This window comes from Cololabis saira, chromosome 20 (assembly GCF_033807715.1).
Source record: "Cololabis saira isolate AMF1-May2022 chromosome 20, fColSai1.1, whole genome shotgun sequence".
Classification (NCBI taxonomy): Eukaryota; Metazoa; Chordata; class Actinopteri; order Beloniformes; family Belonidae; genus Cololabis; species Cololabis saira.
Genome location: NC_084606.1, coordinates 33,918,085 through 33,941,378, shown reverse-complemented (window position 1 = coordinate 33,941,378; position 23,294 = coordinate 33,918,085). Strand labels below are relative to the sequence as shown.

At 41.1% G+C, this 23,294-nt stretch overlaps 1 protein-coding gene across 1 annotated transcript in view; it reads right to left on the bottom strand.

Moving 5' to 3' along the window:
- Positions 1 to 23,294, bottom strand: part of neurl4 (neuralized E3 ubiquitin protein ligase 4) — a 41,425-nt gene that overhangs the window by 3,798 nt on the left and 14,333 nt on the right. The window contains exons 5-28 of the mRNA XM_061709570.1: positions 22,966 to 23,077; positions 22,791 to 22,879; positions 22,629 to 22,701; positions 21,185 to 21,458; positions 20,795 to 20,976; positions 20,629 to 20,714; positions 18,925 to 19,087; positions 18,632 to 18,839; positions 16,546 to 16,622; positions 16,350 to 16,428; positions 15,956 to 16,125; positions 15,741 to 15,869; positions 14,626 to 14,771; positions 13,593 to 13,811; positions 9,015 to 9,113; positions 8,772 to 8,924; positions 7,560 to 7,727; positions 6,468 to 6,626; positions 6,077 to 6,256; positions 3,769 to 3,862; positions 3,558 to 3,665; positions 3,321 to 3,465; positions 1,074 to 1,186; positions 758 to 917 (exon numbers count right to left, since the gene is read on the bottom strand). Of these exons, the coding sequence (XP_061565554.1) occupies positions 758 to 917; positions 1,074 to 1,186; positions 3,321 to 3,465; positions 3,558 to 3,665; positions 3,769 to 3,862; positions 6,077 to 6,256; positions 6,468 to 6,626; positions 7,560 to 7,727; positions 8,772 to 8,924; positions 9,015 to 9,113; positions 13,593 to 13,811; positions 14,626 to 14,771; positions 15,741 to 15,869; positions 15,956 to 16,125; positions 16,350 to 16,428; positions 16,546 to 16,622; positions 18,632 to 18,839; positions 18,925 to 19,087; positions 20,629 to 20,714; positions 20,795 to 20,976; positions 21,185 to 21,458; positions 22,629 to 22,701; positions 22,791 to 22,879; positions 22,966 to 23,077 (3,386 nt within the window). The remainder of the gene's footprint in view (positions 1 to 757; positions 918 to 1,073; positions 1,187 to 3,320; positions 3,466 to 3,557; positions 3,666 to 3,768; positions 3,863 to 6,076; positions 6,257 to 6,467; positions 6,627 to 7,559; positions 7,728 to 8,771; positions 8,925 to 9,014; positions 9,114 to 13,592; positions 13,812 to 14,625; positions 14,772 to 15,740; positions 15,870 to 15,955; positions 16,126 to 16,349; positions 16,429 to 16,545; positions 16,623 to 18,631; positions 18,840 to 18,924; positions 19,088 to 20,628; positions 20,715 to 20,794; positions 20,977 to 21,184; positions 21,459 to 22,628; positions 22,702 to 22,790; positions 22,880 to 22,965; positions 23,078 to 23,294) is intronic.

Below are 23,294 nucleotides of genomic sequence, written 5' to 3'. Positions count from 1 at the left end.
ACAGCTTAAGAAAACTCTAATATCCTATCTCAAAAAATTTGAATATTCTGGGAATCTTAATCTTAAACTGTAAACCATAATCAGCAATATTAAAATAATAAAAGGCTTGCAATATTTCAGTTGATTTGTAATGAATCCAGAATGTATGACATTTTTGTTTTTTTTAATTGCATTACAGAAAATAAAGAACTTTATCACAATATTCTAATTTTCTGAGACAGTCCTGTATTAAGGAGACCGATATTTAGCGCTCTTATTTTGAAGGCGTCTCACCGAGACCTTGTAAACATCCGGCGCTTCGGACTTTAATGGTAAAAGTTTAACGGCAGTAGAAAGTTAGTCTGAAAGACTAAACTAGTGTCAGGAATGCTAAAGTGGAGCCTAACTGACACAAAAAGCACCTGCTGATGAGGATTTGTTTTCTTTGCAAACTTTATGCCGTATTTATGTCCAGCTTGAGTTTGGTTGCCATGGTTACTCATGTATTGTGGTTAACGGTAGCCGAGCAGCTGCGTCGGTCTGTATTGAAGTTAAATGAAACTTATATGAATGTAGAAAGACTAACTCTATTTTATTTTATTCCTTTATAGCTCTTACGGTGTGTGTGCAGTGTATTTACTGTATTTACATCCAAGGAATAAAAACATTGTGAACCATCAGTTTGAGAGTCAACCATCATCAGTCGGTGATTCTACAGAAATTATTTTTTTCTCTCTGGATTACATGATAGCATGCATAAAATGAAAAACAGACGTACTGCACTTTGGGAGCAAAGAGCTCCAGCCCAGAGTAGCGCATGGTGGGGGAGAGCCGCACTCGGGGGACCTCCCTCCCGGGGGTGCTGTTCTCTTCTGGCTCGCTGTAGCCGTTCGGCCCCTCGGCCTTCACCGGAGACACGGAGAAGATTGACGACGTACCTGCAAACAGAGAGGGAGTCAAATTATTGAGATTTATCTTTAACTGTAGTCTTAAAACAAAATACAGCAAAAAAAATGATGAAACAGACAACACAATGTGTGTGACGATGCATTTTCATAAAAGGAAAGAAAAGAGGTGAGGAGTGATTTCTGTACCGGGGAGGAGCTGACTGTGGTCCAGTGTGCGTCGCAGGGATCCAACGCTGGTGCCGTGATACGCAATGTGCCATTTCTTTAGTGCATTAGAAACCTCACAGTGGGACTTGATCCTGCGCACAAAGAAAAAAAAAACTGAATTACAGCCAAACGTGCAGCACAGAAGGCCGAGCAGATGCTCGGCTGCCGCAGCAGATCAGCACGGCACACATATTGATTTGGGATCGGTTTTACATCAGATTAACAACTGGCTCCAAATTATTTGATAGGATTCATCTATTTTATACACCCAATGTTGCATCATGGCGCAACTTTGCAATGGACCGGTGCAGAGTGATGTATGCAGTTCCACTCTGAGCTAGTTTCATCATTTATGTGTGCCTTAGTAGCAAGAGACAACCCAGGTGGAAATTCAAGGTTACTACTGGCTGGTTGCTGGAAGACTGCGAGAGCCAGACGGTGCATTGTAAAAGCAAATAAATATTCCTCCAAGTGAAACTGAAACCGATACGTCAGTAAGAAAATAAAGTCTTTTGTGCTGCATAAATCCTGGTAGCATTAGAGCAGGGATATTCAACTTGCGGCCCCCTGGTCATATTTCATACCTAGTTATTCATGTTTTTTATATATATTAAATCGTTTTATATATCGTTGCATTTAATGTCGCTTCCGGCCGCCGGTTTACATATCGCATTTTGTTAATTAATAAAAGTTTAAGATGCTTGGTAGCCTTTTCAGTTGGTTAAGGATTAATTGGACAGTGTTTGTACATGTTAATCTCTGCTAGAGATGTTTTTTACTACTTCACATTTTTTGCCAGTTTTGCACAGTGATAATGTTTGTCACATTATTTGTTATTAACCTCCGTGTATAGAGGACTTGTTTACATCATTAGACTTCTAGGATTGGCCGGAAATTTTTTTTCATTTGAATCTCTAAATGAAGACTTTGCATTTCAAATAGAACTTCTAAACCTCCTATAATTTCATGCGATTGTTTTGTTTTGCTGATATAATGCACAGATGTGTCATAAATAAAGGAGTTTATGGTTAATATTTTGGTTGCTTATTTATAACATCAAACTGGCTACTATGGACTGAAATGCTTGTGCTCAATGTTTAATATAATATTCAAATAAGGAAATCTTGGTGGAAAGTGGTGCTTTGTCATTATGGCGTGTTTTATTAAAAGTAGGTCCATATTAACTTCATTAAGTTTGCACAATGCATGGTTTCAAAAATAATATTTCTTTATCTGAATATTATATATTAAACATTTACAATGACTAAATCTGGAGACAATTAATACATAATTCATATATAAACTAGACAGATATTCTCCTGCTCATTCCTGAGCACAAATTTATTATATATACATAAATCTTCATCTTTGAGTGCAAAATACATTTTGAAAACCCCCAAATTTTCCGCCTGTGTGCTTTGTGCGCACACGCAGTGCGGCCCTCTCCATACAGTCTTTTTGCAGATGTGGCCCCCGGCCTAATCTAGTTGAAGACCCCTGACTTAGAGGCTCATTTAGATGTTCGCTGACATGTCTGGTGAGCTACTCTGTAAAAGTTACCTTCCGCTTTAATATTTCATATCCTTAGCTTTTTCAGCTTTACTTTAGCTAAAGTATCAATACCAGAGTTATTATCGTTCACGACAACGAACGAAATAATGAAAACTAAAATTGAAAAAACAATTTCGTTAACTGAACTAAATAAAAACGAAAATTAAAAGACAAAAACGATAACTAACTGAAACTATATTGCGTGTTTAGAAAACTAACTAAAACGAACTGAAATGATAGATATAATTTCCTCCGTTTTCGTCCCTGTCAATATAAGCCTCTTGGTATGATTCATTTATTCCGCTCTGGCCGTTTATCTCCAACTGGCAGCTACGGCACCTGAACGCCTCACGGTCCGTGACGTCAAAACTAAAACTAATAAAAATTAAACTAAAACTAAGCATTTTTGAAAATATAAAAACTAATAAAAACTAGCAAACCCACACTAAAAACTAATTAAAACTAACTGAATTGAAGGAGAAAAAGTCAAAACGAAATAAAACCAAACTAAAATGAAAAATTAAAAACTATTATAACCCTGATCAATACATGTACCACTGATTTGATGAAGAGCTGCTGGTAAAACAGGTGTTTTTCTGATTTCTCCGAGCCGCCCACTTTTTAGCTTCCACACTTTCTTGCTGCTCATCTCCAGCAGGGAGGCCGTGGTCTCACCTGAGGGCGAAGCGGCACCATCCGAAGGGCAGGGCGTAGTCCCGGGGCGGTTCTCCCCTCTTGTAATACGCCTCGTCGCCCCGGAGCTTGTGACAGGACTCACAATAGCACAGGTTGTACTTTGCATCTTCGTTGAAGTAGCCATCTTCATGAACAACATTTGACAAGAAATAAGAGGGTTGCATGTCGATGGGAGACTTGCTGCAGAAAAGATGAGCCGGAGACGCGAGGACTCACCGGGCAGCGTGAGCAGGTCCTTGAAGCGGGAGCACAGCGCCTGGTACTCGCAGGTCTTGTTGGGGTTGACCTCTGGAGGGGGTGTCCAGCACACGCTCTCTTTGATTCCTGCTTGTGCAGACCAAGTTTTAAAAAAAAAACCATCTCAAGCCTCTGAAGACAGCAGTAGAATTGAAAATGAACAACAAAAAAACCTGATTTCACTTCATACCGTCAACCATGTCTGCCTTTTCCATATCTCCCTGACAGCGGGTTTCACCGCTCTCTGCACCCACAGCTGGCACGTTGTTGGTTACTATAGTAACCTGCAGTCATGACAACGTTTTATTAGTGCAATATCACCTTGTGTATCAATGCAGAGTGAGGTAAAGGGCCAGTCCCAATCCCCCCCTAGTCCTACTTTTCAGTCCTACCCCTACATTTTGCACGTTCTCGTGAGGGTAGTGGTGTCTTAATTCCTCTTTGCATGTAGGGGTAGTGGAAATAACGAGGGCTAGTGTGTACGAATCTAGCCCTTCACAGCGAGGGATTTCAGATGCTGACTAGCCGACGGAGGACCAGAAAAATTTCCCAGAATGCTTTTCGTCATTTGCGGACTGAATCAAACAAAAAAACATGGCGGACATTTCTTATTTTTTAGTGAATAAAATCAATATTTTGAGTTAGTTTCTGCATAAAAATGCGTTTTGATTACATTTCTAGCGAGAAATATATATTTTACTTTTTTTTTTAATTTTTAATTTATTTATTAACATACAGTGCAAACAACGACAAAAGACGACATCAGTTTGTGTGTGTGTGTGTGTGTGTGTGTGTGTGTGTGTGTAAATAAGGTGATGAAAGTAGATACATAAATTGACAATATTAATTCGAGAGTAAATAAGTTAAACAAATAAATAATTATCATATAGAGTGGTGTAGCACGATATAATATAAATATAGCATAATAAGATAGTAATACCCTAATATAACATAATTTTTATAAAATATTATAACATATAACCAAATGATATCACCATACCATTATATATAACAATATAATAATACTATAGTTTAACATCCCATGAGATTTCATAACTTAATATAATAATACACTATGAAACAATATATATTTTATTTACATATATATTTTACTTTCATAATATTCACTTAGTGAATGTACATAATCACTCGTTTGGTCGTTGTTGCGTTGTTTTTTCAGATCTCGCCAGAATAAAGGCTGATTTATGGTTCCGCGTTACACCAACGCAGAGCCTACGGCGTAACCTACGCCGTAGGCTCTGCGTCGATTTAACACAGAACCATAAATCAGCTCCCGAGCCGGCAGGCTGTTCATCCCAAAAACATCGGATCAAATTTCTTAACAGGCGTTATTTGGATAAACTGAGCCCAGTAGGGCCCAAAAATAAAATCTCGATTTTTTTCTCTCAAAATCCGATTTTCGATTACGATTATTTTGTGAATTGACAAAAGGCAAAGAAATGATTTCAAATATGCCGTTTTTATTATTGAACATTTGCCCCATTGGGCTTTAAGTGCAAACTTTGCTCTTATTAAACCAAAAATGAATGAATAAAGGGCAAAACTCTGTAAAATAAGTTGAAAAAAAGTTTTAAAAAATATAATAAAATATAAAGTTTTATTTGCTAAATCAGCAAATCAGCACTTGCAAACATACAGTAAGTTATATTTCCAATTAAATAAAACAAGACATTTTCTAATTAAACTAAACTGGGTCTTTGCATGCTAAATAATAATGCAACCCATGAAGGAGGTAGAGGTGTGTAATGTCAGTCATTACATTTGCTATTGACATTTGCAAGTTTTTTGCAAGGAACACGAGCCGGTCTACCGCATCTGGCTTGAGGGATGCCCGGTGGCATGTTCCAACGCCCCCTCCTACACTAAAGAGCCTCTCCCATGGGGCACTTGTCGCAGGTATTGAGAGGTATTTCCATCAATCATTAATATGGTATCAATCATTAATATGTGTGCAGACAAGGTAAAAATAAATAAATAAATAAATAAATAAATAAATAAATAAATAAATAAAAAGTCAAAAATCGATTTTACGATTTTCACGTTTTAACATCGTTCCAATTACATAATCGCGATTACGATTTAAAATCGATTAATCGAACAGCCCTAGAGCCCAGGTTGAGGATCTTAACGGTTACTTTTACGCCTGAAAAAATATTAAACTTAATAAAGTGGCATATTAACAGCGCTACAGCTGAAATTAAAACAGCTTTTATCTCTGGGCTTCCTGATATGGTGTGACGTATGTGCAAACGTAACTACGCAGTCGCTTACGTACCCGAACGTAAACCACGCAGTGACGTAGCAAGTGGTGTCCCAATCCCTAGGGAACATTACAAGGGCCCTACGGGTTTGTGGCTTCATTTTTAGGGCTAGTGGTAGAAAGTAGGGGGTGTATTGGGATTGGCCCAAAGCCTGGCTTCATTTATAGTTTAAGTTCTTCTAAAAATCTTCCAGAAAAACCAGCCGTCTGCACTGACCTGTTCACACTGGCCGTAGAGGTCGATGAAGAGGTAGCAGGGGGAAGGGATGTCCTGCGCAGCCACTCCCTGGTCCATGCCGTTGACGTAGAGGTGAAGACAGCTGTTGGCGTCCACCAGCAGACCCAACACTGTCCCCTCTGGGCAAGTATCAAGGTTAGGACCGTAGTTCTCACATATCTGAAGGCGAGAGATGTAAAGTGTTGGAAAGAGAGAAAGATGTCAGTACAGTTTAAAGGAGGAGTGAAGCAACAGAGGACGTATTTCTAGCTGGAAGGCGATTACAAAAGGGAGAGATCAATAACTGAAGGAGGTGGGAAGACAGTTTGTCCGTCTTGTGAGACAGAAATCAATAAGGTTTCCGACACGGCTGACTGATGTATGCTTGTACTTTTAGGGAGTTGTGGAAGACGGAGTCTCGCTGCAGCAGCCAGGCCGAGCGTTTCAGACAGCACGCTGTTGAGGGGAAGTTGAGCCGGTCCGGGGAGTGGCCGATCACCCCCAACGACAGCGACGACGTCCACGACGGGTTCAGACGGTCAATCTGAAACTAATGCCAGAAAACACAAGTCAACAGGGTGCTGAAAAGATGGAAATAATGATGTCTGAGCGTGTGTGGTACGTCGAAACTAACTTCTACACTGCAAAAACTCAAAATCTTAACAAGAATATTTGTCTTATTTCTAGTTAAAATGTCTAATTTTTAGACAAAATAAAATTCATTACACTTAAAACAAGACTCGTCACTGGAAACAAAACAACAATTTTCACCTGTTTCAAGTAAATTTTCACTTAAAATAAGTAGAAAAATCTGCCAGTGGAACAAGATGTCTTTGCTTGTAATGAGAAGATAAAGATTTTTCTACTTATTTCAAGTGAAAATGTACTTGAAACAGGTGAAAATGGTCAACTTTTCAGCTTTTATGTCTGTACACTGCAAAAACTCAAAATCTTACCAGGAATATTTGTCTTATGTCTAGTTAAAATGTCAAATTTTTAGTCAAAAAATCTGTTTACACTTAAAACGAAAATAAAAAAAATAACTTATTTGACAATTTTCACCTGTTTCAAGTAAATTTTCAGGGCAATCTGCCAGTGGGACAAGATTTATCTTCTCATTACAAGCAAAACAATATTGTTCCACTGGCAGATTTTTCTACTTATTTTAAGTGAAAATCTACTTGAAACAGGTGAAAAAAAATGTTGTTTTTTCTGGTGATGACTCTTGTTTTAAGTGTAATGAGATTTTTTGACTAAAAATTAGACATTTTAACTAGAAATAAGACAAATATTCCTGGTAAGATTTTGAGTTTTTACAGTGTACAGACATAAAAGCTGATAAGTTGACAATTTTCACCTATTTCAAGTAAATTTTCACTTGAAATAAGTAGAAAAATCTGCCAGATTTTGAGTTTTTGCAGTGTACAGACATAAAAGCTGCGATGAGCGACATAAACCAGCCCCTCCCAAACATGACAGTTACCTGAAACAGCTGCTGGCGAGCCAGCGGCTGGGCGGTGACCAGCAGACCCTGGTTGTAGCTCGACACTCGGGCTGCTGTCAGGTTCTGATTGGACAGCTGGATGTTTTTCCCATGGTTCTCCAGGAAGGCCATGGTCGTAGGCACCAGAGCGCACGGCTCGCTCTCAACCTGCACGCAGCAACGGGGGACGTCAACATTTCCTCTCAAACACCAAATTCTACAATCATCGACTGTTTTGAGTAAAGGTACACTAATCTCACGATACGATACACGATATTGAGGTCACAATAACGATACAATATTATATTATAGCAGTATTTTTTTAACAACCTTGAATGAGGAACATATGACTGGAAAAAATGGTCTTTTATTTGAAAGACACAAAATACAAAACAATGCTGCATGTTTGCCCTATTGTTACAGTTTGTAATGCTTTATAACTGTTTAAGTTTTAAAGAGAAAGCCAGGCCAACCATTTTCCACAAACTGAACTAAAAGTAAATGTCAGGTTTGCATTATGCATCTTCAGTTTCATACAAGTACAAATATTTAGCCACAAACTGAATAGTTTCTCTCATGTATGATTTGACTTTTTTCTTTTCCAGAAATTTAACAAGTAAAATTAAATAAATAAATAAAAGTAAATAAATACATACAATTTTACATCATCAAAAAGATTGATTCATGATCACCTTATAAGTGTAAGAGGAGATTTATTTTTGTTAAGAAGGTTATTTTGGTAATTCAGGGTTGATTATTTTATAAATATATTCTTTATATTCTGATGTAAATCAGGGACTATAATGACACTAGTCAGTTTATCTGTAGTGATTAGTCTGTTTTAGATTGGGCGGAGTGATACGCCACAGTACGGCACTAGGTGCTGTGTTGATGTTCTAAAATCCTACACTGTTGAGGGACATTAAAGTACACTGGAACTCAGCAGAAGTTGTCCCCGTGTTTATCCTACTCACGACCCCAAAAAGTTTTAATTTAATAAGGTAAGGCTTAACTCTACACCAGACTTAAAAGTTCAGAGCTCAAAACCCCCAAGAGTCCCGTGATCGGGACCAAAACGGTACTAGTTTCTTCTGAGAGGAGGAAGATTTTGGTCCGCGGGTCGAGGCGCGGTCGGCACGTATCGTGACGTTTTTGTAGCGCAAAATTTCGTGGCACGATATAATGTTATACCCCTAGTTTTGAGTGTAGTACCTCTCTGATGGGGCTGACGTCCTCTTCTCCTTCGCTGCAACTCTCCGAGGAGAGCGACGGAGCCTTCAGGCTCTCCGTGTCCTCCATCAGCGATGAGCTGACGATGGAGACGGCAGTTATCCGTCCGTACAGGTCCAAAACCGCATAAACATTCTGCAAGCAGCAAGAAAGAGGCAGTGCTGACTGGTAGACACAGAACTGTGCTCTCCTGCAGCATTTTGGAGCGTGCGTGACGGTGCATACCTTGGCTACCGCGGTAGCGGCCGGTCCCATGTCTTCCCCGTCGATGAAGATGTGCATCGTGTCATCGTTGCACCTTTTCACACCCACGCGGTTCCCAACCTGGAAAAACATGTTCAGTCTTAATGCTCCCTGCCTGACGTCGACTCACACTTTCACACACTGAAAGTCAGTTAATACCAGCACTGGAGTTGAGGGGGGATGAGGGGGATGGCATCCCCCCTGAAATAAAAACAGTCAAAATCATCCCCCCCTGAAATAAAAACGGTCAAAATCCTCCCCCCTGTAAAACTGCCATCCCCCCTTTCCATCCCTTATGTCATTTCATCAATGAATGTGGTTTTACTGCTATTTCAACATTTAGAGTCATCACCAGAAAAATAACACCAGAAAAATAACTTATTTGACAATTTTCACCTGTTTCAAGTAAATTTTCACTTGAAATAAGGAAAATCTGCCAGTGGGACAAGATTTATCTTCTTATTACAAGCAAAAAAATCTTGTTCCACTGGCAGATTTTTCTACTTATTTTAAGTGAAAATCTACTTGAAACAGGTGAAAATTGTTGTTTTTTTCCAGTGACGAGTCTTGTTTTAAGTGTAATGAGATTTTTTTTACTAAAATTAGACATTTTAACTAGAAATAAGACAAATATTCTTGTTAAGATTTTGAGTTTTTGCAGTGATCCATTTTACTTATCCTGTGAAGGACAGAGTCATATTGATAAGTTCAGAAAACTGTTTTTAATTGTTGTGTTTTGATGTATTTGATGTAAGCCCAGTGGATATTTAAAGCTTACAAAAGGCTGCATTTAACTGCTGCTATGTCATTCCTGCAGTATTTCTGCAGGTGTTTTGGTCACTGCTATTATTTGTAATATATTATATTATTTGTACAAATTATCTGTCCCCATATGATACAATCCACCATCCCCCCTGATTTCTTTTTACAACTCAAGTACTGATTAATACAGAGTAGTAACGTCAAGGTCAAGGTCATGTGATGTGAAGATGGAAATTCTTTCCACTGGCTACTAGATTCTGAAAAAAAAATGTTCCTCTTAACTTATATTAAAATATAAACTAGTCAGTTATATGTACCAAATGCTAAAGTTCACTGTTATTGCTTTGACTACATTTTTCTCTGTATCTCAGCATCATTAATTGTCCGTGAAATGATGTGCAACAGATTTTAAAAGGTCATTTTCAATTTCATAAGACTAAAAGGAGATCTTCCACAAAGACAGATTCCCTACTGAACTTCGTTTGCACTCTTTAACGATCTAAAAACAGATTGTGTCACTGCGTGACTAGCTGAAGCACCGTTCGTATCATGTTTAAAATGCTGCAACTCAGCTAGTGTCTCTTTAAGTGCCACTCAAAGGGCTCAGCTTCTTTTAGAAGATCAAAACCAGTTATACAAGACATACAGCTGCTGATTCTATCTACGGAGAGGGCAAAATGCAAATGTGTTGCATGGTGATGTACAGAAGGGCTGAACTACATACAAAACATTGGTGACATATGCAACCCCTTGGTATGGACTTGTTGCTTTCCAAACATTTAATATGCGAATTAACCCGTATAGCATAGTAAATGTATGGAAAACCTCTTATAAAAAAAAAAAAAAAAAATTGAAAAAAGAAAGAAAAAAGGGGGGGAAATCTTCACTACATACTGGGCCTGTGTTGAAAAAAATCGATTTCCCAATTATAAATCGATTCTCATATTAATTCCTAAAAATCGATTCATATGTCTAAAGATCGATTATTTTTTGGGGGGGGGGGTTTTATTCATTTTTTTTTCCTTTTTCTTTTATTTATTTATGTATTTTTTTTTTCATCATTACATTACAACTTTTGTTATTTTTTTGTTTATCCCCAAAAAAGGAATGTTTTGTTGGACACGAGAATAACTGGTGCCATGTTTTTGCCTTTAAATATGTTTAAAGGTATGAAAACATTAAAGTGTTAGGTTATAATTGCATAAATTGTCTATATTTCATTACTTTATATACTGTCTTGGGGTTACATTTGCAAAAAATGCTAAAAACCAAATGCTCAAAAATTAAAAACTAGGCTCTATGGCATTTTACTGCACAGGTTAGAGCATGTTGTTGGGATTAAAGGGACAGCTCTACGTTGGTTTAAATCATATCTATCTGACAGGTTCCAGTTTGTTCATGTACATGAGGTTTCTTCAGAACAGTCAAGGGTCTGTTATGGTGTTCCGCAGGGTTCAGTGCTAGGGCCAATCTTGTTCAGTTTATACATGCAGCCATTGGGAAGTATAATCCAGAATCACGGCATACACTTTCATTGCTATGCTGATGATACGCAGCTCTACTTGTCTATGAAGCCGGATGAAACAGAACCGTTAGTTAAACTTCAGGCATGTCTTAGGGACATCAAGGACTGGATGTCCAGAAATTTCCTGCTTCTAAATTCAGATAAAACAGAGGTTATCATTCTTGGTCCAGAGCATCTTAGGAAGGGATTAGATGGTGTTGCGATGGCTTCCAGTGCAACTGTGAGAAACCTTGGTGTTATTTTCGATCAGGATTTGTCGTTTAAACCATATGTCAATCAGGTTTGTAAAATAGCCTTTTTCCATCTCCGTAATATTGCAAAGATTAGGAAAATCCTCTCGCAGAGTGATGCAGAAAAACTAGTTCATGCGTTTGTATCTTCTAGACTAGATTACTGTAATGTGTTGTTAGCAGGATGTCCAAGTAATTTGCTGAATAGGCTCCAGCTGATCCAAAATGCAGCAGCACGAGTACTGACAGGAATTAGCAGGAGAGACCACGTCTCTCCAGTGTTAGCGTCGCTCCATTGGTTACCCGTAAAATTCAGAATCCAATTTAAAATTTCATTACTTGCGTATAAAGCCCAAAACGGCTTAGCTCCGCATTATTTGCAAGACCTGATAGTGCCTTATGTTCCTGTCAGAGCTCTCCGTTCTCAGAGTGCAGGTTTACTTGTAGTTCCTAGAGTATCTAAATGTAGATTTGGAGGGCGGGCGTTCTGCTATCAGGCACCACTACTATGGAACCAACTTCCAATCTGGGTTAAGGGGGCTGACACCACCTCCACCTTTAAAACTAAACTTAAAACATTTCTGTTTAGTAAAGCCTATAGTTAGTGTTTAGTAAACCTCTAGCTGGTGTTGGTAAATCTCTAGGTAGTGTAAACTTTAGTGTGTCAGAGTCGCTCCTGTAGTTTCTTGTGCTGGCCCCCCCTTCTCCTCCCTTTTCTCTCTTTTGTCCATGTTGCAGCATCCTTTGCCGGACACCGGAACCTGCAGGTGGTCGTGGGTGGCTTGTAGCTTGCATTACGGAGCACAAGTCTTTCCCCGACCCTGCACCCCAAACTGGGACTTGCTGATTGGGCCGGAGCTTCGGGAGCTGCATGCTGGCCTGCGGTCCCCACCCCTGGTCATCCCGTTGCTGGCCCCCCCCCCTCTCCTCCCTTTTCTCTCTTTTGTCCTGCAGGTGGTCGTGGGTGGCTTGTAGCTTGCATTACGGAGCACAAGTCTTTCCCCGACCCTGCACCCCAACCTGGGACTTGCTGATTGGGCCGGAGCTTCGGGAGCTGCGTGCTGGCCTGCGGTCCCCACCCCCGGTCATCCCGTTGCTGCTTCCACCTGCCTGCTGTGCTGTTGCCGTCCCTGACCCACCAGTCTGGCCCTCGGCAGGAGTGTCCCCCCTTATGAGCCTGGTCCTGCTCAAGGTTTCTTCCCTCCTAAAGGGGAGTTTTTCCTTGCCACTGTTTGGCTTAAGGTTTTTCTCCCACTAGGGGAGTTTTTACCTGCCATTGTTTATGTAATAACTGCTCGGGGGTCATGTTCTGGGCATGGGTCTCTGTAAAGCGTCTAGAGACAACTCTGTTGTATTAGACGCTATATAAATAAAATTGAATTGAATTGAATTGAATTAAAAACCAAAATAGACCGAAAATGGAACAAATAAAAACAGAATGTGGGAAAAAATAAAACCGATTTCATCCGTCTCTGTTTCCTCCCTGGATCTGTTTGGTAATTCTGACCCACGATGTTTCTGAAAGCAGTTCTATCAGCATTCTGGGAGCTGATTGGTCCTTACAGCATCATTAGCTGCAATACTTGCTGTTTAATCCCAATATAATACTAGTATTCATATGTTGCAGAACTACAGTCATATAATTCATGCAACAGCTCAAAAAACTGTTTTAATAACACTAACCCAAATCAATATTGGAATCAAATCGGATCTTGATAATCGATTCTGAATCTTAAGAATCGGAATCGAATCGATTCTTGACATTTGAATCGATCCCCAGCCCTACTACATACTGGACAAAAGTGCTAAGGGCTGGTCCTTACATTTTCAAGATTTTGATTTTGATGAGTTTTAAATTATAACAGACTCTTAAAAGATGAAAATTTGAGACTGAAGGATGAAATCTGGTCAAAAAAACATTACAACGCCAGATCACATGCCAACATTTGACAGGTTTTTGCTTCTGAGGAAGCCTTTTAGCCAAATCTAACAGGTGACTCCTGACGCGTTCATCCCCGACCTCAGGGCAGGAGTGCAACTCACCATGAGCCGGTCCAGCGAGCAGCCGTAGTTCTGCCGCTGCAGGACGCCGTTGCGACGGACCTCGGCGCCGCAGAGCAGCCAGGTGACCTTGGTGCGGAGCTGCGGGAGTGTGGGGGAGAGGCCCGACAGCGGGCAGGACGGCAGGTCCGGAGGAGCCATGGTGGTCAGGCCGATGTGCAGCGAACCGCACCACTGCTCGTCCACCTCGTCCACCCTCACCTGGAAAAGCAGAGACGCACGCGTGAGAGGGAAAGCACCATGGTACTCAGTACTGGAGTTGAGGGGGGATGAGGGGGGATGGCATCCCCCCTGAAATAAAAACGGTCCAAATCATCCCTCCTGTAAAACTGCCATCCCCCCTTTCTATCCCTTATGTCATTTCATCAATGAATGTGGTTTTACTGCTATTTCAACATTTAGAGTCATCACCAGAAAAATAACTTATTTGACAATTTTCACCTGTTTCAATTAAATTTTCACTTGAAATAAGTAGAAAAATCTGCCAGTGGGACAAGATTTATCTTCTTATTACAAGCAAAGCACTGGCAGATTTTTCTACTTATTTCAAGTGAAAATCTACTTGAAACAGGTGAAAATTGTTGTTTTTTCCAGTGATGAGTCTTGTTTTAAGTGTAATGAGATTTTTTTTTTACTAAAATGAGACATTTTAACAAATAAATAAAATAAATAAAACAAATATTCTTGTTAAGATTGTGAGTTTTTGCAGTGATCCATGTTACTTATCCTGTGAAGGACAGAGTCATATAAACTGTTTTTTATTGTTGTGTTTTGATGTATTTGATGTAAGCCCAGTGGATATTTAAAGCTTACAGAAGGCTGCATTTAACTGCTGCTATGTCATTCCTGCAGTATTTCTGCAGGTGTTTTGGTCACTGCTATTATTTGTAATATATTATATTATTTGTAATCAGCACAAATTATCTGTCCCCATATGATAAAATCCACCATCCCCCCTGATTTTTTTTTTTACAACTTGAGTACTGTACATTTTCAGGTGTGAACCTTTACATACCTCAAACAACTCATCGGCTCGGAGTTCCTTCCCGCTGAATACGATGCCGTGAGCGTAACCTCCGACTCTGACGGCCTGGCAGCCCTCGCCGAGTAGCACCACGTTTTTACCGTGTTTGTTGTGGAGCCGATGGGCAACGCCAGCGACTACAGACACAGCCAGGGGGAGAAATACTCATCAGAACCACGGACAACATTGGGCCAGTCCCAATCCCCCCCTAGTCCTACTTTTCATCCCTACCCCTAAATTTTGCACGTTCCCGTGAGGGTAGTGGTGTCCCAATTCCTCTTTGCATGTAGGGCTAGTGGGCATATCGAGGGCTAGTGTGTGTGAATCTAGCCCTTCACAGCGAGGGATTTCAGATGTTGACTCACTGACCGAGGGACTGAGAAAATTTCCCAGAATGCTTTACGTCATCATTTGCAGACTGAATCAAACAAAAAAACATGGCGGACATTTCTTATTTTTTAGTGAATAAAATCAATATTTTGAGTTAGTTTCTGCATAAAAATGCATTTTGATTAAATTTCTAGCGGGAAATATATATTTTACTTTCATAATATTCACTCAGTGAATGTACATAATCACTCGCTTGCCCGTTGTTGCGAAGTCTTTTCAGATCTCGCCAGAATAAAGGCTGATTTATGGTTCCGCGTTACACCAACGCAGAGCCTACGGCGTAGGTTCTGCGTCAATTTAACGCGGAACCATAAATCAGTTCCCGAGCCGGCGGCTCTTCTCATCCCCGAAAATATCGGATCAAATTTCTTAACAGGCGTTATTTGGATAAACTGAGCCCAGGTTGGGGATCTTAACGGTTACTTTTACACCTGAAAAAATATTAAAACTTAATAAAGTGGCGTATTAACAGCGCTACAGCGGAAATTAAAACAGCTTCTAGCTCTGGGCTTCCTGATATGGTGTGACGTTTGTGCAAACGTAACTACGCAGTCGCTTATGTACCCGAACGTAGCAAGTGGTGTCCCAATCCCTAGGGAACATTACAAGGCCCTACCCAAGTGGCTTCATTTTAGGGCTAGTGGTAGAAAGTCGGGGGTGTATTGGGATTGGCCCATTGGCTACAGGAAATACCTAATGTTTCCCCAGACATGTACCTGGCGAGTGGATTGGGAAGCTCTTCTCGGTGATGTTGCTGGTACACAGGCTGTTGTCTAGCGGGCCGGAGGAGCTGGTGATGGACACCTGAACACACTGGCCGTACAGGTCGATCACAGCAAACACCTCTGGAAGAGACACACGCAGACACGCACGTTGAACCGGACGCTCGTAGATCAGGATGTGACGAGTCTGCTCCGGGACGCTCCCGTACCTGGTGGGAGGCCCGAGCAGGCCACGCCCTGATCCACACCGTTGATGTAATAGTGCAGGTCGCCGCTGGCCGAACGCATCATGCCGATCCGGGAGCCCGTGGTCAGAGAGTCCAGGTCACAGCCGTAATTGTTGCGCATTGTGTTGCCGTCCTGCATGATGGCGGTGCCACTGTGGCGAAAGAAATTTCATTCAAATTTAGACGAACATTTTGCAGCAGCAACTATTCTTGAGCATCATCTCACCGTTACCTCTCTAGAACAGATTATTGGCTTCATAAAATATAAAAAGTGCTACACTTTTCATCTGGGGCTTTAAGTAAAATGGATAAATTATGAAAGAGTTCATACTGTAAAACTATTTAGTTAAGAAATAAATCTTTGAAGCATTAATACCTCAGCATCCACGTGTCATAATCGATATCAGTCATAGTGTTTGGAAACTCAAGCTCTTCTGGTCTGATGGCCGTCACTCCTGGACGCACACACGTCAGGAGAGACGGTTAATGTGGAGTTTAAGAGAATGATGTTGCAGCTACATGTAGAGCAACGCTGAGAAAACAGCTGGTTTCTAAGTGGACACGAGACAAACCTGCTTCTATTGAACCTGACCAGCGGTCCACCATCTTCTGAATGACGATTTCAAACAGCTCCCCATCCCGAAGGCACCTGCATCACGGGAATTACAGGTTCAAATAGGAAAAACTGATTCTAACTGTTTTAAGTCAGGGGAGTCCAATGCTGGTCCTTGAGGGCCGCTGTCCTGCGTGTTCTAGACGTTTCCCCGCTCAAACACTCCTGATCGGATCACTATCGTTGCTCAGTAGTCTGGTGGTTAGGAATGGGCGATATTTTACCCTTCACGATAAACCGTCAAAAAAATTCCCCACGGTAAGAATTTGTCATCTCGTGGTAAAAACGATAAATTCCCGTTGATGATGTTTTTGTGTAAAACTGATTTATGGTTCTGTGTTAAATCCACGCACAACGTGAAGGAAGGAAGGAAGGAAGGAAGGAAGGAAGGAAGGAAGGAAGGAAGGAAGGAAGGAAGGAAGGAAGGAAGGAAGGAAGGAAGGAAGGAAGGAAGGATATGAGCTTGAAAGAAAGAAAGAAAGAAAGAAAGAAAGAAAGAAAGAAAGAAAGAAAGAAAGAAAGAAATGAGCCAGAAAAAGAAAGAAAGAAAGAAAGAAAGAAAGAAAGAAAGAAAGAAAGAAAGAAAGAAAGAAATGAGCCAGAAAAAAAGAAAGAAAGAAAGAAAGAAATGAGCCAGAAAGAAAGAAAGAAAGAAAGAAATGAGCCAGAAAGAAAGAATGAAATGAGGCAGAAAGAAAGAAAGAAAGAAAGAAAGAAAGAAAGAAAGAAAGAAAGAAATGAGCCAGAAAGAAAGAATGAAAGAAATGAGGCAGAAAGAAAGAAAGAAAGAAAGAAAGAAAGAAAGAAATGAGGCAGAAAGAAAGAAAGGAGCCAGAAAGAAAGAAAGAAAGAAAGAAAGAAATGAGCCAGAAAGAAAGAAAGAAATGAGGCAGAAAGAAAGAAAGAAATGAGGCAGAAAGAAAGAAAGAAAGAAAGAAAGAAAGAAAGAAAGAAAGAAAGAAAGAAAGAAAGAAAGAAATGAGCCAGAAAGAAAGAAAGAAATGAGGCAGAAAGAAAGAAAGAAAGAAATGAGGCAGAAAGAAAGAAAGAAATGAGGCAGAAAGAAAGAAAGAAAGAAAGAAAGAAAGAAAGAAATGAGGCAGAAAGAAAGAAAGAAAGAAAGAAAGAAAGAAAGAAATGAGCCAGAAAGAAAGAAAGAAATGAGGCAGAAAGAAAGAAAGAAAGAAAGAAAGAAAGAAAGAAATGAGGCAGAAAGAAAGAAAGAAAGAAAGAAATGAGCAAGAAAGAAAGAAAGAAAGAAAGAAAGAAAGAAAGAAAGAAAGAAAGAAAGAAAGAAAGAAAGAAAGAAAGAAAGAAAGAAAGAAAGAAAGAAAGAAAGAAAGAAAGAAAGAAAGAAAGAAAGAAGAATAAATTCCTGTTGATACGTGTTTGTGTAACAAACATGGCGGATCTGAGTCATTCCAGTTTTGTAGTACAGGTGTAACTTATTTAATTGGTTTTTATCAATTTAATTGGTGTAGTTTAGTAGCATTTAGTATTTTTTAGAGCAGTGTTTTGGGGGCTCCAAAGACTGAATGTGGAGATAGATTTATAGTTACAAAGGTGGAGTTGAATTGGTATTTTTTTTATCGCCATTTTTATCGTTATCGGGATAAATGCCAGAAAAGATGGTGATACATTTTTTAGTCCATACCGCCCATCCCTACTGGTGGTTTGAGTTTGGGAAACATCTAAAACACGCAGGCCCTGGCCCTCAAGGACACCCCTGGTTTAAGCAGTTAATCAGGATAGATGAACTTTAGACCTGCTTGTTAGTCCATCTGTAAAAACCTTGTTGTTACCAAGGATTTAGTTTGTGTTTGGAGTTTCTTTGAAGTAAATTTTGATACAAATAAAAATCTGCAGTGGACTTAATTCAATGTCAATTTGATCCTCAAACTGCTCCTCTGCTAATGTTCTGTTCTTGAGAAGGTCGACTGTCTGACATCCACATGTTCATTAACCCCCGTTAATATGCTAGTAACTGTGTTTGATTATCAGCATTTATTTCAACTTCAAGTTACTTTATCGTCGCTGCGTTTCACCTGTTGGAAATGACGATGGCGTCGTTAAACTCGCTCCGGCAGTTCTGTCGCAGTGCGGTGCGCCCCCCGTTGGTGATGACGGCGTTGGTGCCGTGCAGCTGGTGGAAACGCAGGTCGGTGGTGGTGGCGGCCCCGGCCGCGGAGCAGGGGCTCCCCGGGGACATGGCCGTGGGGCCGTCCGAGCTGTCCTCTGGAAGAGGCGGGAGGTCTGGAGCAGAGGAGAGAGGGCGTGAACGCGGTGCTCAGACCTCCCTCCGGAGCTCTGATCTCAGGGTTGCTGCTCTGGCTCTCACCCATGTCGTCCATGATGGTGGCTTGCGCCGCCTGACCGTAGAGGTCGACCACGGCGTAGACGCTGGGGGGGACGTTCCAGGCCGCCGGGCCCTGCGCCACACCGTTCACAAAGAAGTGGAGGCTGCAGTCCTCTTTCCTCACCACCCCGACCGTGTCGCCTGCCTGCAGGCGGAGAAGTGGAGGGAACGGGTTGAAAACTCACAGAGCATAACGAGCAGGGGCGGGCGTTTTTACAAGACCTGATAGTGCCTTATGTTCCTGGCAGAGCTCTCCGTTCTCAGAGTGCAGGTTTACTCGTAGTTCCTAGAGTAACTAAATGTAGATTTGGAGGGCGGGCGTTCTGCTATCAGGCACCATTACTATGGAACCAACTTCCAATCTGGGTTAAGGAGGCTGACACCACCTCCACCTTTAAAACTAAACTTAAAACCTTTCTGTTTAGTAAAGCCTATAGTTAGTGTTTAGTAAACCTCTAGCTGGTGTTGGTAAATCTCTAGGTAGTGTAAACTCTAGTGCAGGGGTCGGCAACCCAAAATGTTGAAAGAGCCGTATTGGACCAAAAACACAAAAAACAAATATGTCTGGAGCCGCAAAAAATGAAAAGTCTTGTATCAGCCTTAGAATGAAGACAACACATGCTGCATGTTTTTATATTAGTTAGAACTGGGGGAGATTTATTTTTTCATTATGCACTTTGAAAAAAAAAAGTTGAAATTTCGAGAAAAAAGTCGAAATGTCAAGATTAATATTGAAGTACAATCTTGAGAAAAAAGTCGAAATGTTGAGCTTAATGTTGAAGTACAATCTCGAGAAAAAAGTCTAAATGTCGAGGAAATAGACAAAAATTAAATGAAAAAAGTAAAAATTTCGAGAAAAAAGTCTAAATGTTGAGATTGAAAAGGAAAAGAAAAAGGAAGAAAAAAAGAGAAAAAAAGGGAAAAAAAAAGAAGAAAAAAGGGGAAAAAAAAGGTTAAACATTTTTGAAAAAGCTCCAGGAGCCACCAGGGCGGCGCTAAAGAGCCGCGGGTTGCCGACCCCTGCTCTAGTGTGTTAGAGTCAGCAGTCATAGTTGCAGCTATAGAACAAAACTATAATAGTTAGTCTCAAATATAGCTTCGCGGTAGATATACTGTTATAGGCTTATGCTGCAGGGGGCACCGACATGATCCGCTGGGCGGTGCCTCTCACCCTTCTTCTCCTCTCCTTTTCCCCTCCTCTCTTCTCCATTACCATTTTTATTTATTATAAATATCTCATAGCTATCATTTTTATCCATCGTTCCTGTAGTTTCTTGTGCTAGCCCCCTTTTTTCTCTTTTGTGCATGTTTGCAGGCTGGAGCTTCGGGAGCTGCCTGCTGGCCTGTGGTTCCCCCCCTCTGGTCATCCCGTTGCTGCTTCCACCTGCCTGCTGTGCTGTTGACGTCCCCGACCCCCAGTCTGGCCCTCAGCAGGAGGGTCCCCCCTGATGAGCCTGGTCCTGCTCAAGGTTTCTTCCCTCCTAAAGGGGAGTTTTTCCTTGCCACTGTTTGGCTTAAGGTTTTTCTCCCACTAGGGGAGTTTTTACCTGCCATTGTTTATGTAATAACTGCTCGGGGGTTTATGTTCTGCGTCTAGAGACAACATCTGTTGTATTAGATGCTATACAAATAAAATTGAATTGAATTGAGCAAAACAACAAAACAAAGAAAAAAAAAAGCACTTACTTTAAGGCGATCCAGGTTGTGTCCATACTCATCCAGTATTGTCGTTCCATTGTGCATCACACCATTCCCCGTCATCATCCACGTCCCTGGAAAACACCCCTGTACGGATCAGACCTCTTGATAGAAGGGAAAGAAACATCTACAAAGCTGTTTGACGTTAACTTACCTGAGCGCAAGTTGGTCATGGTGGAGGGAAGCTGCAGGAAGGCAGGATTGTGCGTCGTAACACCGATTTCAATGGAGCCAGCCCACTTGTCAACCATTTTATCAATGCGAACCTGGAATACCTCGTTGGAGCGCAGAGGCCGGCTGCTCAGGACCACGCCGTGGTTAAAGTCATCAGTCGCGCTGCAGAGAACACCACTGTTAACCCGTATAACTAGTTCAAATGCCAGAAGACGTGCTTAATATTCTCTAAATCTGCTTTCATGCAAAGTACGGTGATGTAAATCTGTGTCTGATTGTGACTTCTGATTTGCATTTAAAGTGAATTTTCCTGGAAAGTGTTTCCATCCAGTCAGATTTCTGATTATAACCAGGAAAAGAAATGGCTCACTGTGGCCGCAGCGCTGTCCTGCCGTCACAAATGATGGCGGCCTTCTGACCGCAGTTGGGGTGAAAGAGCAAGCGGTCGGGGGCCTCGCTGTCCGGAGTGATGGAGAGGGAGGGCCGGGATCGGCCCACGTCGGGAGACAGAGCCCTCATGATGGCGTTGTTACGTCTGAGGCGGTCGCTGTGGTTGTGGTTGTGGACGATGGTGACTTTGACGGCCATGCCGTAGAGGTCAACTACCCCGTAGACGACGCCGGGGGTCTGGGCCGCTGCTACACCTGGAAACAGACATGAAGTGGTTGGGAACAGAAGTCCAGGTACTTCAATGGTGCAACATTAATGACGGCATCCAATCTTTCTGCGTGCTGATTGGTTAGTTCAGGGATATTCAACTTGCGGCCCGCCAGAAGCTTTTATGTGGCCCCTGGTCATATTTAAAAAAAAAAAGGGGGGGGAAGTAGTGTTGTCCCGATCGATCGGCCGCCCGATCGTCGGCAGCCGGCGTCACTTCCGGCCGGCAAGCGAAACTAACATGGTTTACATATCGCATTTTGTTAATTAATAAAAGTTTCAGATGCTTGATAGCCTTTTCAGTTGGTTAATGATTCATTGGACAGTGTTTGTGCATGTTAATCTCTGCTAGAGATGTTTTTTACTACTTCAGATTTTTTGCCAGTGTTGCACAGTGATAATGTTTGTCACATTATTTGTTATTAACCTCCGTTTATAGAGGACTTGTTTACATCATTAGGCTTCTAGGATTGACCTGAAATCTTTTTCATTTGAATCTCTTAATGAGGAATGACTTTGCATTTCAGACGGACTTCTAAACCTCCTATAATTTCATGTGATTGTTTTGTTTTGCTGATATAATGCACAGATGTGTCATAAATAAAGGAGCTTATGGTTAATATTTTCGTTCCTTATTTATAACATCAAACTGGCTACTATGGACTGAAATGCTTGTGCTCAATACTTAATATAATATTCAAATAAGGAAATCTTGGTGGAAAGCGGTGCTTTGTCATTATGGCGTGTTTTATTAAAAGTAGGTCAATATCAACTTCATTAAGTTTGCACAATGCATGGTTTCAAAATGAACTTGCATTCAAAATAATATTTCTTTATCTGAATATTATATTTAACATTCACAATGACTAAATCTGGAGACAATCAATACATAATTATTATGTAAACTAGACAAGATATTCTCCTGTTCATTCCTGTGCACAAATGTATTATATATACATAAATCTTCATCTTTGAGTGCAAAATACACTTTGAAAACCCCCAAATTTTCCGCCACGCAGTGCGGCCCTCTCCATACAGTCTTTTGCAGATGTGGCCCCCTGTCTAATCCAGTTGAATATCCCTGGGTTAGTTGCTTCTTCGTCCCTCACAAATGTACACAGCACACACACGTTAGACCCCAGGACGATGCACCTCACCTTGATCGATGCCGTTGATGTAGAAGTGGAGCGCACCGCTGGCTTTTCGCATTAACCCGATGTGATCCCCTTCCTACGATTGGACGACAAAAAAAACATAAAAACGCAATTAGTCCACAGTCCGGGACAAACTGCGACGCGTGTGTCTGCTCAGCCACTGACCTGAAGTTCATCCAGGCTGAATTCACAGTATTCCCTGCGGGTCCCTTTCCCGTTTGTTAGTATCCCACAGCCACTCATCATGATTGTACCTGGTAAGGAAGCCGGAGAAACATCATTTAGCCTCGTTTGAGGTTTTGTTTAACACAAGCTCTCTGTGTTTTCAGACGTAGGTCACCTGAGCGCAGATTGGTCATTGTTGCAGGATAGTCCAGGTTGTTGGGGTTGTGTGTGGTCACGCCGATCTCGATGGAGCCCGACCACTTGTCAACCAGCTTATCGATGCGGATCTGAATATAGAGAAGTCCCCGATTAGGTCGTCAGTCCAAACCCCCGTGCACGCTCACTTTAACCGACAATTAGTTTAGTTTTAGTTTATTTATTTAGCAAAATAAGACAAATTAAACAAAAAATGAAAAACAATGAAATAATATGCAAGGAAAGGAAGACGCCTGGTGGTTTATATAGAATCCTTTCCATATATGACTAAAAAACAAAAACAAAAGC